This window comes from Trichoplax adhaerens, genomic scaffold, assembly GCF_000150275.1.
Source record: "Trichoplax adhaerens TRIADscaffold_7 genomic scaffold, whole genome shotgun sequence".
Lineage (NCBI taxonomy): Eukaryota > Metazoa > Placozoa > Uniplacotomia > Trichoplacea > Trichoplacidae > Trichoplax > Trichoplax adhaerens.
The window spans coordinates 2256078-2272878 of record NW_002060949.1 but is presented as its reverse complement, the minus strand read 5'-3'; the positions used below and the strand labels follow the sequence as shown (position 1 = coordinate 2272878).

The 16801-nt window shown below is 31.9% G+C and overlaps 1 protein-coding gene across 1 annotated transcript; it reads left to right on the top strand.

The window, feature by feature from the left end:
- Positions 1–5779: 5779 nt before the first annotated feature.
- Positions 5780–16564, top strand: TRIADDRAFT_11807 (uncharacterized protein; the record flags this gene model as incomplete). The annotated part of the gene is made up of 3 exons (XM_002114301.1): positions 5780–5960; positions 14635–14903; positions 15920–16564. Coding segments are annotated over 3 exons (1095 nt in total), but the record flags the coding sequence as incomplete, so codon positions are not given.
- Between the last annotated feature and the right edge of the window lie 237 nt (positions 16565–16801).

Sequence of the window (16801 nt, the reverse complement as noted above, 5' to 3'; positions counted from 1 at the left end):
TCGCGCAATCTATGATCGATTGGCATTATTTTTGGATCCGGCAAAATTCCACCAACTATCATAGAATACTATAAACTGGATGATAAAATAGCATAGAATAATCGGCTCGTAGGTTGGTAAAAATATCTGCTGTACTGTATGGTAATAAAGTAAAATTTAAAAATGCAATTGACCTTTTTTGTCCCATCATTTTGAGGTAGTTGATTATGCCATAGTCTGTGACAGTATGCAACAATGATTGATACTATACGAGATAGAATTCTCTCTCAAAGTCAATGATACATCTGCAAGTAATCAACAATATCGTCGAAAAATAGTAGACAATTTTAACTTGGCTATGGTTATCAATATTTTGCAAAGAGTGTATCTGTCCTTGCAAATTCTATTGTATTATGTGCGCCAAAAATGACCTAAAAATGTCTTCTACTCTCTTACTGAAAGAGGAGAACCAGGCAGTTTTTAAAACCAAATATTATAACTTCAACTACCAAGTTAGCCTACACGAGAGTAGATGAGGATTACATTTGGCATATTGATATGAAGAAAAATAAGAATGAATGACTACAAGTTATTTTGCTTTTATTGTAATCGCCCTTCATTACAGATTAATCTCAATGAATATAGATGGAGAAGGACTATACCTGTTATTATCTTCAGTATACAAATAATGAATCATATCCAAAGATCTCGACGTGGATAACCTGATTCCCCTAACCCCAGCACGTTTATTTTCTCTTTAGATATAGAAAAAGGGGGAAAGTATGACTTAAACTAACGTACAAATACTGCACTTTATACCAGCATCTAGTTATCCATGCAAGAATTGCAAAGGCACATAGCAATAATTTCTATATACAGCTTCATAATCTAACCTATTCATACGACATAATCTATTTTTGGGGCTTAGATTCCATCAGCATCCTGACAGAACCTCTGCATCACATTAAACTACACCTTATTCCTCATTCGCGTTGTTTTATTAACGACTCTCTGTATCTCCATTTCTACGTGCTGTATCTACAACTAGCCACTTGTACGGCCTTCTAATCTAGCATACAACTATCATTGGAGTCAGAAATGCCCTACGTATACCTACTCTTTACCAAGAAGCACTTGTACAGCCTCATAATCTAACCTATTCATACGACATGATCTATTTCTTGGGCCTAGACTCCATCAGCATCCTGACAGTACCTCTGCATCACATAAAACTATACCTTCTTCCTCATACGCGTTGTTTCATCAACGACTCTCTGCATCTCCATTTTCTACGTACTGTATTTTACAACAAGCCACTTGTACGGCCTTCTAATCTAGCCTACAACTATCATTGGAGTCAGAAATGCTCTACGTATATCCGCTCTTTACCAAGACTGCATCAGCATCCTGACAGCACCTCTGCATCACATTAAACTATTGCTTATTCCTTATACGAGTTGTTTTATCAGCGACTCTGCATCTTCATTTCTACGTACTATATCTACAACTAGCCACTTGTATGGCCTTCTAATCTAGCCTGCAACTATCATTGGAGTCAGAAATGCCCTACGTATATCTACTCTTTACCAAGACTCCATCAGTATCCTGACATTACCACAGCATCACATTAAACTACACCTTATTCCTTATACGCGTAGTTTTATTAACGATTCTCTGCATCTCCATTTCTACTTACTGTATCTACAACTAGCTACTTGTACGGCCTTCTAATCTAGCCTGCTGTACAGTACAACTATCATTGGAGTCAGAAATGCTCTACTTCTATCTACCCTTTACCAAGGGGCACTTGTATAGCCTCACAATCTAACCTATTCATACGACATGATCTATTTTGGGGGCCTAGACTCCATCAGCATCCTGATAGTACCTCTGCATCGCATTAAACTACACCTTCTTCCTCATACGCGTTGTTTCATCAACGACTCTCTGCATCGCCATTTGTACGTACTATATCCTTACAACTAGCCACTTGTACGGCCTTCTAATCTAGCCTACAACTATCCATGGAGTCAGAAATGCCCTAAAAGTGTACGTATTTTATCGGTAAGTTTAAATTGACTTGATTATCCAAATAAAAAAGGACAAAAGCTATGCAAGAAAGACGCAATTCTGCTTATGGTACATGGCTGGTAGTCAATAGTGAGATGCCCAGCATTGATATTAACATGATCTCGTTAGGAGAGGTGGACTACTAGACATCATTTAGCAGCTTCCCGTTCTAAGATATGGATGTAGTAGACTGTAGAGTGTTGTTGATAGTAAAGATTATGCAAATAATCATTGCATCCAAAGTTATGAGCTTGAACTCAAGATGGTAGAGACCCTAATGAAACAGACTACAATTTAGAATTAGAAAGGCAAAGAGTTCAAATCTCTCCAATTAAAATGGAGTAAAATCACCCCAAAACGACTTAAATTCAGAGGAAGATTGCAATTTCTCATACTAAAAGCTGCATTCTACTCGATTTCTAGTGTACAGTATAGCCTAGGCCACGACAACTGCTATGAGCATGCTCCTAGCGAGCATAGAGTAGCCTAATACATACAGTACTAGAAGTCCCTGTTCGTTGGTTTGAGTACAGTATAGTGTCTAGGAGCACAGACGAGCTTTGAACTTGTAGAGGGTACAGTACACTTCCACAGCGATGAATCACATGGTACATTATATAGCCTAGCCTATAACAATTGCTGTCAACAATCAAAAAGCGAGTCAAGTTCATCGACGTTGACTCCACAGCATTTTGACGCACGTCAAAGTGTTGACGTCTTGCAAGCGATTGACGTTGATCGTTGTGACACCACCCAAGAGGCCAGAGCCCAACTGGATGTGCTGGTGATTACCATAGCAACCATGTCCTCAGTAACCAGTGTTTTCATTCTATTATGATTGTCTATCGGCAATCTTGATTGCTAGGCGAGTTTCTTCCTGCTTGCGATAGAGGTCTATCGATGCTATTGCTCTGACATACAAATTATTCTATAACGTAGAATGACTTGAGTAGTATGCCAGTTGTAGCTAGGGCTCTCTCTTGCAGTCTAGTCAACGAATTAAAAAAATTCAATATTACAGTAACTGCATCTTATACTGTACTGTACAGTGTACACTGTGCTTCGTTGATATCTACGGTCATAGTGATGCGTGCGATATTCGTTGCTAAAGCTCGGGATGATATACTAATTAGTATTCAAACAGAAGAGATTGAATGAACGAAAGGTAGAGTAAGTGGATAAGTCAGGCATACGGGTATTTCTAGGAGGCTGGAGGTTAATACAAAAAAAATATGCAAATGAACGTTGGATATATTTAGATCGCTTCAACAATACACCTTGACTGACGGCCGTAGAAAAGGATAAAAGATTATACATACTGTCCTAACTACATGAACAAGGATGAAATAAATATTCAATCATATGAATAAAATGTATAATATTGTTGTATAGAAAACAGATTTATAGGTTAATATATCCACACACGTATCTATAAGTTTAGACTGCGCATACTGTACAACCTTCAGGTATTATTTATTTATTTTTAATCAGTCTACATACTATTGACTCCAATGATATCAAGGTGACGCCTTAGCCATTTATTGGACATCATCATTCGATTGCAAGTTAGTCAAGGTAACCGACTCCAAATGATTATAGCAGATTACTAAAAGCTGTTCAAGTTAGCCTATCCAAGGTATTATTTTATCTTTCATCAACAATTTACTATCACTTTACAATATCCCACTGTACTAGTTCAATCGTATAACCTTGCTTAATTAGGGTATGTAAAAGGGCCAAAAATAAAAAAAAATAACAGATCAATTTATTAGTTTTAATAATGTTATACAAGTCTTTATCAACATCTTATTTTATTTTATATTAAATAAAGCCCTGTAAAAACGTTTTATTTTCATAGATGCTTATAGTTGAAAAATTACTTGACTTAATAGTAACCTAAACATGTCAAGCACTATGCTAATTTGGTAATCATTTTCTTTTCTCTATCCTACGGTTTGATTTCGCTGAAGGCGATAGACAACGGATAACGCTAATCTTCTATAAATTTCGATATTGGGGATTCGATTTTTTTTAATTTACTTGTCACAACAGTACAAAAATTATTCGTCTTTCTTGTCCATCGGTTAGAAAAGTATCCTAGCAATGTCAATGTAAAGTGTTACCAATCTCTATCCATCTTTATTTGAATTCTTTAGAATACATTCGATAAAATTCAATTGGTTGGAATATTACTCGTATTCTCGCTGAATCTTATTCTTCAATGAAAAAGACAGCTAATGGAATAAGGTAAGATTAATCATTCGCCATGGACAACATACTAAAATTCTTTAATCACCGTTTTATCCTTTCTTTACTTTATCATATCAGTAAAGTCCATCCATCTTCACATTTCAATTCTTTACTTGAAATATTTGCTATTTTTATCTTGATCCTTGTAATAGCAATCAATTCATTAAAAGTCATTCTTACCAAAGAAATATCATTATCTGACGTATAGTAATCGTTAATCGTTGAAAGATTTTCATCCCCGTAAAACTAAAACCAAACTTAATTCTTAACTCTGTTGCAAGGCAATTGTAAATGAGTTAAATAACTATTCTATACTACTTTTAATTTAAAGATTGTCAATGGAAATAATATCATTACAATCAAGTTTTCATCCTCTTGAGAAAATTAATCGGTAGTTTAGTTACCTATTTCTGTAATTATACTCCAAGTATGCACAGCTCTACACGAGCACTTTTGACGTCCAGGCAGTTGACAGCAGTGACTAAAATCTCCATTTAACTGTTTTGCCCAAGTAGAATAGAGTTAAACTTAAACTAATCACCTAAACACGTTTATAAATTATTATTCTAGCATCATCAACTACATTAAAATTTATCAATAGCAATAATATTTTTATTAACTAGAAGACAGTATAATTGAGTTCAACAGTAGTTATGACTAATAGTAAGCAAGCAAGTGCTATATCTATTTCCAGGTAATAAGAAATAGAAAATTCTGCTGCTGATAATATCGTGTATAAATAATGGGAGTATAACAATCGCCCAATTTTTTCATCCTACATTATTAAATATTCCACTGTCGACCATGACGTACAATTTTAAATTTCTTGCAACTATTAGACAGGTTATAAAGTCATGATAGACAAATTATACAGTTATTTATCCAATATTGATAGTTAATGTAAAAAAGAGCATGAATATGTTTTATACGTACAGTACATTGGAGTCGACAATAATTCAACATATTTACTAGCCTGATGAAGACTTGAAATAAAAATTGTATCAATCTGTAATGGATGTACGATTACATAGCGTTGGATGGAACAGTAAATGCGACTGAGAGTATTTGATTCATCTCACGTATTAGAATCGTTGATTATATCATGTAAGAGCAAGGTTAATTCCACTCTTCTCCACTATATAACGTAATCTAAGAATAGATATTTTATGAAATAGTATTTTGCTTCGTTCATTTCTTAACCTTATTATCAATTTAAATGTCTATCTCCAACAGTGGTCTTATCTGCAATATTTTTATATCGTATTATAGAAGATAAGTGCAACATGGTCCATGTCGATAAATGGTTGACTTGGAGTCAGACGATATTTAAGCTATTAATATGGACCAAGGCCGAAACATGGTAGAAAATAGTAAAAATCAGCCCAATTCTCGATATCATCATCATCATCATCATCATCATCAATTTCCTCATCATGCAAAATCTACTCGAAATAGTTTAGAGCGAGCATCTCTTGCCCGATCATCACAGCGTCAAAATCATAAGTTAACTACATACGAAAGGGTAAGTAAAGGCTTACCAGATGAGAAAATTAATCGAGAGATTACTCTAGGAAAGCGCATCAGCCATTATAAATTACGAGGTGAATTAGGAAATGGGAATTTCTCTCAAGTTAAATTGGGCATCCATGATCTGACTAATGGTAAGTACAGCATTTAAATTCAATCGTTGCAAGTTGTTTAGATTGAGGCAGAATCAAACTGAAAAAAGAGCCGATATCATTTCTCTTCTCTGTTGACATTTTTTTACTACTGGTTACTCAACTAAACTAATGGATGGATTAGCTTTCTGATTTTTCAATACAGATCCGTTTGCTTTTCTTTTCATATTACTTCATTTGCATTTATCACGTATATCTATTCTAGCTGTATATTCTATATGCAGTATTTCAATTCGTCACAAAGGTCATCCAAAGAGGCTCCTTTCGGTAGGAGGGCACCCAAAAGAATTAAAAAATAAAAATGACGTCGGCGATAGTATTTTAACTTTCGATCCGTATATTATTGGAATAAATAAAAGTTAGTGAGAAATAACTTTAATGCATGTTAGTTCATCCCATAAAAAGGGCATCATCATCATATACTGTAGAATTATATATGGACTTCAAATTATTCTTTAAATAGTCGATCATCCTATATTTTAATTTCCATATTTTCTTCAAATTGAAGCCGATCATAAATAATTAATTACCTATAATCAGTCCATTTAGGTAATTTAGTAGTAGAGTTGAGGATAAAATTAATGAATAAGTTGGCTTTCGCTGACTAGTTGAAGCGTAGACAGGCAGGTGTACAAAAGAAACTGCTTTAAACCATCCAGCTTAGAATACAACAAGAAAAGAAATATCCCTGAGTTAAACTTGATAATCATTTAATTCTAGCCTACTTTATTCATCTACATTGTAAGCAATGGCTAGAGCAATTGCGATAAGTTTTCAATTCTGCTTGATGATCCTACAGCTTCAATTTGTATTAATTATATGTTGTAGCTTAGATGATAGTTTAATTTCTTTGTATAATTTGAAGCTAACTTTAGCAATCAACCTTGACTGATTGATGAAACATAGCGAACTTTAAAAGAAAGTAGGGATATTCTATTCCATCTGTTTCTGTCTATAACAAGGCATGAAAGAAAATTTGCCTTTGCAAAGTGTAGACTTTGACGTCATAAAAGTGTGAAAATCTCTTCTTTTGCTTTCTATTCTTGGATGTTTCAAAAAGCGAAATGCATTTCTATAAAGAGTTGACTTTCATGAAAATATGGAACTATTATAATTCTGTAGTCACGTTCCTATTACAAGGTCCTATTACACCACCAATACGCCTTCCAATAATGTTATTCCTCTGCTTATTATTCTTGATAATTGAAGTTCGACTTTATTGTAGCTAACACTAGTACAAAAAATTCTTGGCAGTATTGATTAAAATTGAACGAGGTTTTAATGATGCAAAATCAAGAGTTGTATGTTTTTCATAAGTTCATAAATAATACAGAAGCCATAGAAGGATTGTAGACAATTTCCCGAGAAGGAATAATAATGAGATGATGTTAATATCTGAAATTACTGAGAGGAAAAAATTAATTAACTTGATTTCTATTAGCCATAAAGATCAATAGGCTAAAAAGAGCTAAAGCATTGAGCTAGACCGACTAGATTAAAAAAACTATGATGCCAAGTTGACTTCTTATATTAAGGGATTTCCGTCCATATTAAGCAAAGTCGCCAATTCATCTTATCGAAGCAATGCTCTAATTTAATTTTACTGTTGGTAATGCAATCATAATAGATTCTGATATTTCCTCACTAGCATTGGACAATTAAGGTTGGCTGCTGTTCTGATCTAAAACCAATTAATTGGTTTGTCGCGTGACTGAAGGATTTACTTTCTCTATGCAGTTATAGACTAGTATAAAATTATTTTATTCTTAGTATTTTGAAAACTATGGCTATACTTTTACATAGTAGTCGTAATGATATATAAGCGTATCAGTTGCTATGGATATTAATGCAGAATGAAATAGAGTCTGGGTCTACCATTTCTTCCAGCTATTCTGATATACTCGTAAACAGAATACAACTGCAATTGGTCTATTTCGCAAGTAGAATACAACTATGAACGTTCTTGGTTATCAAGATACTTTTATATTAAAAAGAATTTCCTATTCTATTCAATTTTTATATCTAACCCTAAGTTCTGATTCTAGCATTACATATCATAATTTATCAAGGTTAATAGCATAGAATATATTATTAATTACCAGCCCAGACTGATATAAAGAAGTAAAGGAATAAATAATGACGGTAAAGTCATGCAGACTGATATTAAAAAATATTCAACTTTCATGATTAGTTCTTGTATCCACTTTTATTTATACTGCCAATGATTCATTTTAAACTATACCTATCGGTGATAGAAGTTGTTATACTGTCTTATGTTCCATTGAATCAACATTGATACTAGGTCATAACGAAATGAATTTTAGATTACTTTATTGAATTTAATTTCAAAATATACGCATCGATGATATAAGTGGTTATGCTATCTTATGCTAAATTAAATCAACACCACATTGGGTTATATCCAAAGGATTTTATATTATTTTTTTAACCATAGTTTTAAATTATACCTGTCGATGATATAAGTAGTTATGCTATCTTATGGTCGATTAAATCAACACCAATGCGCAGTTATAGCTAAATGGGTTCTAAATTATTTTATTGAGTATAAATTCTTTATCATGACCTATTATTGAAATGAGTAAATTAATACACGGAATATATATAGAAAGGGACTAACTATTAAGTATCTACTTAGAGATCCCACAACAACTACTTTTAATTCCTTTCATTTCAGTAAGATAGTCCATGATATCTAAAACAATCAATTTGATTTTGTTCTACCCATAAACCTGAAATGGTAAATTCTTCCACTGTAAAAAAAGATGTTAAGTATTATCTTTTCATTAATGTAAGAATAGGAAATCATTCTAATTGCCCCCTCCATAATAAATTCAACCCTGTTCTCTAGATAAGTTGATAGCCTATTTTATTTTTATTACTTAATGCCAATGCCTCGAGCCTTGTCTTCCCCAATGAAATTACTATGCAATGATTCGTATCGATAGTATATTGCGCTTGCTGTCGGAAAAATTGACTCTCTAACTCTTTCGGGTCAATTCTATTTATTTAAAGGGACTGAATAATAGGAGCTTACACTTTAAGCAGGATATATTTACTCTCTTGACTCTGTACGATAGATACTATTGACTACTACTATAAATGGCATAACAATTTATCTAGATATCCGTCGTTGACATGCTTAGAAGAGCGACAATTGCTTTGCTGCCAGTCTTTAAATGAACAACTTTCTATCTTAGAAATGATTCAAGCAATGATGTTACTATCAATTTTGAGGTATCAATTGGTAAGCTATTGTACAACATGGCTTGATTCTATCCTTAATTCTTTGAGAACCAACTCGAGGGTGATAAAAATATTACTATCTTTAAAGCCAATTAAAATGATCTTGCTATAAATACAGCATGGAAACAGGCAAGTCGTTTCTAACTTTATCACACCTTTGCCTCACCTGTGGCCAAGCATAGTTTTGTAGATTAAAATTTTTTTAATTTGATCTAAACTCTTTCTTTCTTCTAAGAGTACCAGAATATTAATGAAGATCCTATGCTCTAGATTATTATATGAGAATGATTAGAATCAAACTGTGACTCAAAGCAATTCTTTTTATCACACTAAAACGTTGTGATAGTCTAGGATTAGTATACTAATTATGGGTTGAAGACAGCTCGAAAATCAATCTTCGACCAGCTATAACCTAATATGCTAGTACAAGACTTTTACATCGACTCATAATACGGTAGACTGTTTTATTATGATAGGAAAACTTGTAATCTCCTTCTATGCCTGCCTGCTTGCCATAGAATAAGCAATACGTTATGCGACTTACAGAATAAAAATCATCCTGTTATAATTGGCCGCATTGATAATCTTTTCTTCCATCTTCTGTATCATTGTGGCAATAGCCAAATCCCTTTCTATTCCTTTTGGACAATCATTTGACCTGATAATAACTATTAATCCTATTCTTTTCGATTCAATCAGATCTGTTCTATTTAGCTTACTAAGACAATTGGATTGAATGTGCAATATTTCTGTTTACTTTCATTTCTTCAACACAAGTTTATTTAACAGATAAAGCATTTTCGTTGCAAAATTACACCTAATAACGTCAGTTCTCCTATTTTTGACTACATTCTTCAATTTGCCTACTACAAAGTAGTACAAATTAAAATTTAATATAAATGCAATTAGTACAAATTTGCCTACTAATAAAGTAGAAATACTTTCTATCTTTCGTGACTCAAATTGAAATCAGACATAATCTGTATCATAGTAAAGCCAAGATTGTATTATGGGTAAGAACTTGCCAATATTATCTTCGTTAGAAGATTATGACGACAATGGTTCCATCTTGATTGAAGTTGAAATGAGACATGATCCTTATCTCAGTAAAAACATGATTGTAAATACAATTTTACGACAGTCCAATATTGTCTTTATTGGAATACTTTTCACAACAATGATTAACATACGTATACTCATAGAAATGTGAGCTCAAATGTAAGGAAAGAAATAAGACCAATGATGATCTGACTTGACTTGCTCACTACTTATATACAATACAATCTTCGTTTGATCGCTAGCATTCTAGTAAAAGTACTGCAACAATAATATATCGTTAAGGATAGACTGGGTCTGATAAGACGGATATGCCTACCTTATTTGGAAATACCTATTTCTGATTTAGTCTCTCTTACATCTCTATTATTATAATAGTGATGATACATCATGATGGAGATCTAGAGCAAATAAAACCGATATCGTTTATCTTATTATGTCATTTCGATATTGCTTTGATTGCATCTTAGAGATTGAGTAAATTAAGACTGATTTCATCGATCTTATTCAGCTAACGTTTAATTTGACCGCTTGGCATCTCTATCTTTATAAAAAAACAGCAATAAACCATAATAGCGACTTAGGGTTATGGTTTAATTTCACTTTGGTGTAGTATTTATAAAGATTGGAGCCAACAAGACCGACTTAATATTGTATATCTCATTGGGTTTAACTTAAAAGTTGTCTTCCTCACATTTTATAGCAAAATAGGAATTCTCATCTATTACTTTACCAATGATAACAAGTAAGACTATGTCAGCAAAGCTAGACATGTCTGACAGACGCAGTATATTTCGAAAATGGTCTTCCTTTCATCTTTTCTATGATGGGTATTGTAGTAGTATAAACAACAATGATAATAGCTGTGTGATTTAGTCTATTTTGGACATCGTCTTGATTAAGTTAATATTATTGCTCTATTAGAAGAATAGGATAGAAATGAAGGACGAATAAGCTGTTGAATTCGTCTACTTGATTTGGTATACAGTAATTCTAATGCTATTATCACCAGATTAACAATAAAATATCATGATTAATAGAGCAATATAGGAATGATATGAAAGAAAATTAGGCAGCATCTGTTCGACTCAATCTATTTCTAGTATTCATTATCTTTATCCTGCTAACAGAAATAATAGTAATTGATCGTTATAGAAGTAAGATGGAAATTAGATAAAACTAAAAAGAACTGAAAAAACTAATTTATACCCGTAATCAATATTGAAATTTTGGATAAACGAATAACCCTACCGAAAGGAGGAAGTAACATCGCCAATGCATATTATAACTACTTATCAAGACTATAACTTATGTCAGTATCAATTGCACACCATAAAGAGTAATTTAAGATAGGAAAATGATGAAAATGATAACTTTAATCGATGCCTTTATTGCCAAGCCATTTTTACATAGCAAGCTAGTCAATAGTTGCCAAATCGTGTATAACCATCATTCAACATATTGATAAAGTAGGTTAGTCATGAGTGACAAAACAAGGATATGTTTATAGAGAAAATACAAAGCAAGTCTCTCCATGATGACGTCGATTTCCCTAAGCAATTGAAATAAATTGCTACAACAGTCGTCAACAACTTTCCGGCCCATATTATACAAGGATCAGATTCGATTGACAACTCAAAGCATTCCTCAACTCTTTATTTTTCCCTTATTGTTTCTATCGATGGCTATCCATTTATATAACATTATTATTGTATCTTTACGTTCATGATTGATTTCTTGATTCTATTGAGTGAAATCGAAAACAAATCTTTTAACTTTATTAACTGAGTGGCTTTAGAGCTATCAATAGAATTAAAAATTATAGAACAAGAAAATCAATAACCTTTCACATTGGTATTCCTGCTGTCCTGTCGGGCCAACTTGCTGCTAGTCATTCCAGCTTGATGGAGATTACTGCACTAAACTAATTTCGCTTATATATAGTTATAGTACGCCAATGCAACACAACATTAAAATTGATATATGAGAATAGGTATCACACATTACTTTGATATTTCTTAATCTGGATAGCCCTCTCAAAGATAGTATAATATCAATATAAAAGTATTTCTATTTTAGAATATAATTTTCCCCTGTATGTATTGATTTCGCTGAACAGATGACCTATACTTTTCAATAAATTTTACTTCAATTTCAAATACTCGTAATCGCAGATATAACGTATTAGGCATAAAACTAGTTCTAATATTCTTAGCATACTTATGAACTACAATTTCTATCAATCTATAACTACTTTCGATAGCATAACGATGACGTTATATCGATTGATCGCTTTTTGTTCTACTTTAACAATTGGAATAATGAATAATACTGCAATTAATTGCAAAATTATAATTTCCTGGCACTCCTTTACACTCTCGTATTAGTATGTAAAGTCTTCTTTACTTCAATTTCGGCTACAGTAATGAGCTTCTAAATCTTAGATACAATAACAAATTTCAAAGGTAAAATTTCTTTTACCTGTATACATTGACTGTACAAGCTAAAATTAATCTTAATTATCTCATTATTGCATTATATTCTCCATCCTACATTTGAAAGATATAAATGATTGAAAACTATCGTTCCTTAGTATTTCTATCATATCATATAAGGCCATTTGCTTCCATTTCGAGTACTAAAGTTTTCCGAATGTACAATTGCGCCAGATATCAATCCTATGAAATCTAAAACCGCTGCTAATAACTTGAATACCGTATTTAATCTTTACATTTGGAGATATCAATGAGGGATAATTAAAATGTCTTTATAACCCTTACTGGAGTACATGAAATCATTTAGTTCAATTTAAATACTGGAATTGTCTATTCGCATATCATATCCATCAAGTATCTGGCTTACAAGCCTAAGGCTAGTTTTGATAGTATAACTATCTTGTAATCTTTCTAAATTTTATAGACATGAAAGTGCTTAGTTTTATATTAACTATCTATACGGGTATACTGTTATCTCAGATTATCAATTGTATCATTATTGTTTCAATTTTACTATTAGAATTATTTCCATCCCTGGCTTATTTGTATACAGTACATAAACCAAAACGATTGGAAGTTATAATTTACTTATATCTCTATACTATAGAGCAAGAAAAGCTTTTATATAATTTTGAGGATCGGTTAGCATTGTAAATAAGGTTAATTTTTCTTAAGTAAGATCTTGATGTACCAACATATCACTATAATGACATTCCCAAACATTACAGAAATAGTTAATTACATTCTTTCTTTTAAATTCTTTTCTCATACCAAATTAATGCGGTCATGGTGATATTAGCTAGCTAGCAGTTTCGTTTTGCTTGATTATAATAAAAAAACCTATTTGCTGAGTTCAGTTATAATGTTCTACTTGGTAATGTTTTAGAACTGATTGTTGATATATTTACTTGTAGTCATTTAACTGTTCTCGTTTTATATCATTGACTAACCTTATTTATATGTCGCCTAGCAATAATAATAATAACTGAGATTGTCTTTGCGAATTTTTTTTCTAAATGAGCTATACATCAATTTATATAACTAGGAAGTTCAGTCATATTTTTGTTAGCATACTAATCGATACGATTAATTTCTAATTCCTTCCTAAATTCGATTTGCTTGATGATAAAGCTCACGATTCGTACGTTCTAAAATAATAACTGCAGTATAATTATTATTGTCTGCTCACTATTTAATTTACTAAATTTATCAATTTCTTTTCTTAACAAAACTTATCTTGATATCTTAAAAAAAACATTTGATGTCTTTACTAGTCACTACGATCAGATCAACTCTTTACTTAATTTCTTTTTTACGGTATAAAATATTTAGAAATCAAGCCTTTTCATTTAATTCAATAGCGCACAGAGTATATATTGTTTAGGGATAGTCTATAACGCCTATAAATTTCATCGTATTGTGATTGGTTTTAAATATTTGATGTACGAAAAAGCTATTAAATTATTTATTATTGTTACTGTTTGCTTTCTATAAAAAATTTTTGATATATATACATTACAGGTTTTATCATGAGGGTTATTTTCAAATTACAAATACATACTGATAATCAAATTAAAATTTGCTTTCGCATACGAATTGAACAGTCATAACTACTTCTAATCAACTAAAAACTATAGCTTACAAATCATGAGGGACTTGTGGATCATTATAATTTCAGAATGGTTCATAAACTTGATGAAAAATTATGGCTACAATAAAATTAGTCGATAATAAATAAAGTTGCTACGTAATACCTAGCTGCGAACTTCGCCTTAGTAAAGAGTATAATAATATTGATCAAGTAATGCTAATCATACGTAAAATTATTTTATTTATACTAGATCGAGCAGCAGTTAAGATTCTGGACAAGACCAAATTAGATGACAAAACACGCAAATTATTATCGTGCGAAGTAGATGCTATGGATAGACTTCATCATCCCAATGTTATTCGATTATATGAAGTGGTAGAAACAATTGAACGATTTTACCTAATTATCGAATATGCATCTGGTGGCGAATTATACACGTATATATCAAAAGGAGGACGAATGAAGGAAGAAGAAGCGAAGCCTTTATTCGCTCAAATTGTTTCAGCTATCGAACATATTGTAAGTATTACAAAGAATTGCGTTGGTTACTAATGCACATGGCTTTTAATTGTAATGATAGACTCTTATTATAATTTTCTATTAAAAAATTTCCATTCTTCGAGTACTATGGTCATTGGTCAGCAATTGCAAGTTCATGCTATTAGATTAGTGCTAATGTCATAGCAATCAATCCAATGATAGTCCAAAAATAGAATCAACTAACTTATTTATCACCATTATTCATATAAAATTATACCAAGAATGTCAATAGACAGTTTTGACAGCTGCAAGTTGCTCTACTAACGTTTATTTATTTTTACTATTATTAAAATGTGAGAACATCTTCTATCCATAGTGTTAATTACAATGATAACAGAGTAAACATCAATGGCGTATTTCATTTCTAATACAAATTTTTCAGTAGTTTGAGTAAGTTGAAATGAAATAATGATATAGCATTCGACTGATTTATACTTGGCAGCTGTTAGTTACTATATTTAATTCTTCGAATATAGAGTAATTTAGAATTATCTGCACGAGTAGATAAAAGTATTAATTTCTCGACCAAGAACTTAGTAAATGAATGATTGCCTATTTCTATTGGTACATTATTTGCAAATTCGGTTAAAAATTAAATAAAATTACTGATGTTACGAACTGAATTACAAAGCAGTGATATCAAATTTTTTACATTTATATTCCTGGATTATAGTGAAATTCAGGATTACGCATAAAAATAATTTAATTGCTTGCCTATACACAGGATCAACAAATTATTACTGTATCTCATCTCCAATACAATATTCTCGATCTGATCAGTTAATTTTAATGCAATATTGTTGTCGTTAATTAATTTACATGATTTACATAACCATAATAATTATAATAGATTATTGTACCTTCATTAGTAAGACATACTTTGATCGAAAGTTGCATATACTTTGAAATTTAAATTTTGAAACCAATGTTATTGTTCGAATACCAGAAACGAACCATAACGATGCCAATGACTAAATTATCTTCTTATTTTTTAGCATCAAAATGATATTGTCCATCGCGATGTTAAAGCTGAAAATATCCTCTTTTCGTCTAATAATAAGCAAGTGAAAGTAGCCGATTTTGGTTTTAGTACATTTGCTAAAGCGACCACCAAATTAAATACTTTCTGCGGTTCACCACCTTATGCTGCACCAGAATTATTTAAAGATGATTATTATTATGGCCCACTCGTTGATATTTGGGCTCTTGGTGTATTATTGTATTTCATGGTGGTTGGTACAATGCCATTTCGAGCTGAAACTGTGGATAAATTGAAAGATTGTATCTTAGAAGGACGTTATGTCTTTCCATCGTTTGTTAGCCAAGACTGCAAAATATTGATTACCAGTATTTTAAGGCATAATCCTAGAGAACGGTATAGCATTCGTGAAATTATAGAAAGTTCATTTTTAGAACAAATTGAATTTCCAAAGCCTTATCCTCCATGTAAGAATACACCAACATTTCATCACGGTGATGATCAAGATTTTGAAAGTATGCAAGAAATCGAGGAAACAGCTAATAAACAATTACGGCAATTGGGTATTACTAAAGAAATGTATGATAAAGGCGATCACAAAGACTATCGCAATAATGTAACCGGAACTTATCGAATTATTTTATTTGGAATGCAACGACGAATCAATAGTCCAGATCAAAATAATGGTAGCGGTGGTAATAGTAATTTCTTAAAACCTAGTGATGGACATTCATTACGAAGTAATAGTGCTTCCAGTAGAGTTAGTTTATCATTTTTTAATCCATTAAAACCCAATAGTACTATTTTTAATCGCCACAAAGTCTCAGTTGCAACTACTGATAGTCCAGCGGAGAGTCCATCCAAAGGGAATACTCCTAAGCATAATAGCCTATCGACG